This window comes from Carlito syrichta, unplaced genomic scaffold, assembly GCF_000164805.1.
Source record: "Carlito syrichta isolate Samal-C Ts95f unplaced genomic scaffold, Tarsius_syrichta-2.0.1 Scaffold314334, whole genome shotgun sequence".
In the NCBI taxonomy this organism is placed as follows: Eukaryota; Metazoa; Chordata; class Mammalia; order Primates; family Tarsiidae; genus Carlito; species Carlito syrichta.
In genome coordinates, this window is record NW_007258430.1 from 189,376 (window position 1) to 191,771 (window position 2,396).

Here is a 2,396-nt window from a genome sequence, read left to right on the forward strand (position 1 = left end):
TTTTTTTTTTTTTTTTGAGTTGGAGTCTCACTCTGTCACCCAGGCTGGAATGCAGTGGCAGGCTCATGGTCACCACAGCCTCGACCTGCTGGGTTCAGGCGATCCTTTCGCCTTGGTCTTCCAAGCAGCTGAAACTACTGGTGTGAGCCACCATGCCTGGCTAATTTTTTGATTTATCGTGGAGACGAGGTCTCACCAAGTTGCCCAGGCTGGTCTTGAATCCCTGAGCTCAGGCAATCCTCTCGCCTCGGACTCCCAAAGTGCTGGGATTACAGGCTTGAGCTACCATGCCCAGCCAATGCATCAGTTTTAGTTTAGTGTGATGATTTTTTTTTTTTTTTTTTGAGTTGGAGTCTCACTCTGTCACCCAGGCTGGAGTGCAGTGGTACACTCATGGCCACTTGCAGCCTCAACCTGCTAGGCTCAGGTGATCCTTCCACCTCAGCCTTCCAAGTAGCTGGAACCACAGGCATGCACCACAATACTCAACTAAGGTTTTGCTTTATTGTAGAGATGAAGTCTTGCCATGTTGTTTAGGCTAGTGTTGAACTCCTGAGCTCTGGCAATCCTCTCGCCTTGGCCTCCCAAAGTATTGGGATTATAGGCATGAGCCACTGTGCCTGGCCCAATGTGATGAATTGTAACTAATATATAATACACCTTTGTTACGATTACCTAGATCAATATATAGAACTTCCCATCACCCCCAGTAAGTTCTCTCATGCCCCTTTCCTCAGACAACTACTATTCTGATTTTTATCAGCATAGATTAGTTTTGCCTGTTCTTGAATATTAACTTATACAGTATGTAAAGTATGTAAAAAATATTAACTCATACAGTAAATAAAGGGTTGTAGATCTGAATAAACCTCCAGAACAAGTGTACAGGAAAAAATAACAGGCTATAAAAAGATATTTTATCTCATTTAATTAGAAAATCAACTTACTGACATAAACTAACTAGACCAAGCAGTGTTAACAGGATCCTTTTATCTTCAGGACAGAAGCAATGCTCCACACAAACATCGAATCAAGAGCTCTAAATGCCAACCAGAAGGGTACCCCAAAACAAACTTAGTATGGGGGGAAGATTCTTTATGTTTTTTGGTAGAGGCAAAGCCATTTGGTTGGCACTTCATAAGAGTATCTTTCTACCAGGTCTTCATCATATGGGATGTGCCACGAGTCTCCAGTTGTTTGCACCACTGTGTCATAGCTGAGAATATGCTGTTGAATTAAAAACAGAAACAAACACTGAGAATAACACTAAAGGATTACTTAGCTATTTCCCTTTCTTTTCTAACAACTTCTCAGTTTCCTTCAGAGGAGTATTTCCTGTCCTTTTTTTTTTTTTTTTTGAGTTGGAGTCTCACTATCACCCAGGCTGGAGTGCAGTGGCATGCTCACTCACGGTCAAAGCAGCCTCTACCTGCTTTGCTGGGCTCAGGCGATCCTTCTACTTCAGCCTTCCAAGTAGCTGGAACTACAGACGTGAACCACTACATCCGACTAATTTTTTGACTTATTGTAGAGAAGAGGTCTCACCAAGTTGCCCAGACTGGTTTCAAACCCCTGGGCTCAGGCAATCCTCTTGCCTCTGCTTGGGATTGCAGGCGTGAGTCACTGCACTGGGCCATATTTCCTATCTTACTTAACCCTTTGCACTTGGATGTTCTCTCTGAGGGGACATCGTAAATCTAGCAAACCACTCTGATGACCCCTCTCGGGACATAAAGAGATTGCTGGTAATTCTACAGGACAAACTTAAGTAAGTGCAAATTTTTAAAAAATGTATGTTTCCTTGAAGTTTTCCATTCAAATTGCAAAAAAAAAAAAGCAAATAAGGAGATGAAATATATACTGAGCTATAACTGATCAGTTGAAAAGTGGTTTTCAGGAATCATAAGTGTGTTCTTCCACATCTTCAAACAACAAACTGAACAATAAATTACATGCTATTAATGTGGGAGGAAGAAAACAAGACAACATTGTCTGCTCGAATAGAAAAACACCAGGTGGAAAATGTCAAGAAAATTACTATGCACAACGTGTATCAATGAATCTGCAATGCATGCTAGTGAGTGTTTCACATGTTATCACATATTTGAAAAATATAAGACATAAAATTTTGATTATTTTGTCATAAGTTCCTCAATGTCTAAAATTCTATTATAAGCCAAATAGCATTACAATATAATAATTGGTTCCAATGCCATACTATTTAATAGGAAGTGATTTGTTTTTCAATTGTAAAAAAGTACGATTGAGTCACTGGTAGGTGAACCGCAAGACCTCTCCGAACACAAAGAGTTAATATCGGATTTTCAAAGAGCAGGTAAATCTGTGAAAATGAGCCCTAGTATTAGTATTTTTTTTTTTTTTTGAGTTGGAGTCTC

General features: G+C 40.1%; 1 protein-coding gene across 4 annotated transcripts in view; it reads right to left on the reverse strand.

Moving 5' to 3' along the window:
- Positions 1-973: 973 nt before the first annotated feature.
- KIAA0391 (KIAA0391 ortholog) overlaps positions 974-2,396 on the reverse strand; it is a 156,379-nt gene continuing 154,956 nt past the window's right edge. For all 4 annotated transcript variants that reach the window (XM_021719237.1, XM_021719235.1, XM_021719236.1 and 1 more), the window contains one exon: positions 974-1,227. In XM_021719237.1, the coding sequence (XP_021574912.1) occupies positions 1,096-1,227 (132 nt within the window). In that variant the 3' untranslated portion in view covers positions 974-1,095. The remainder of the gene's footprint in view (positions 1,228-2,396) is intronic.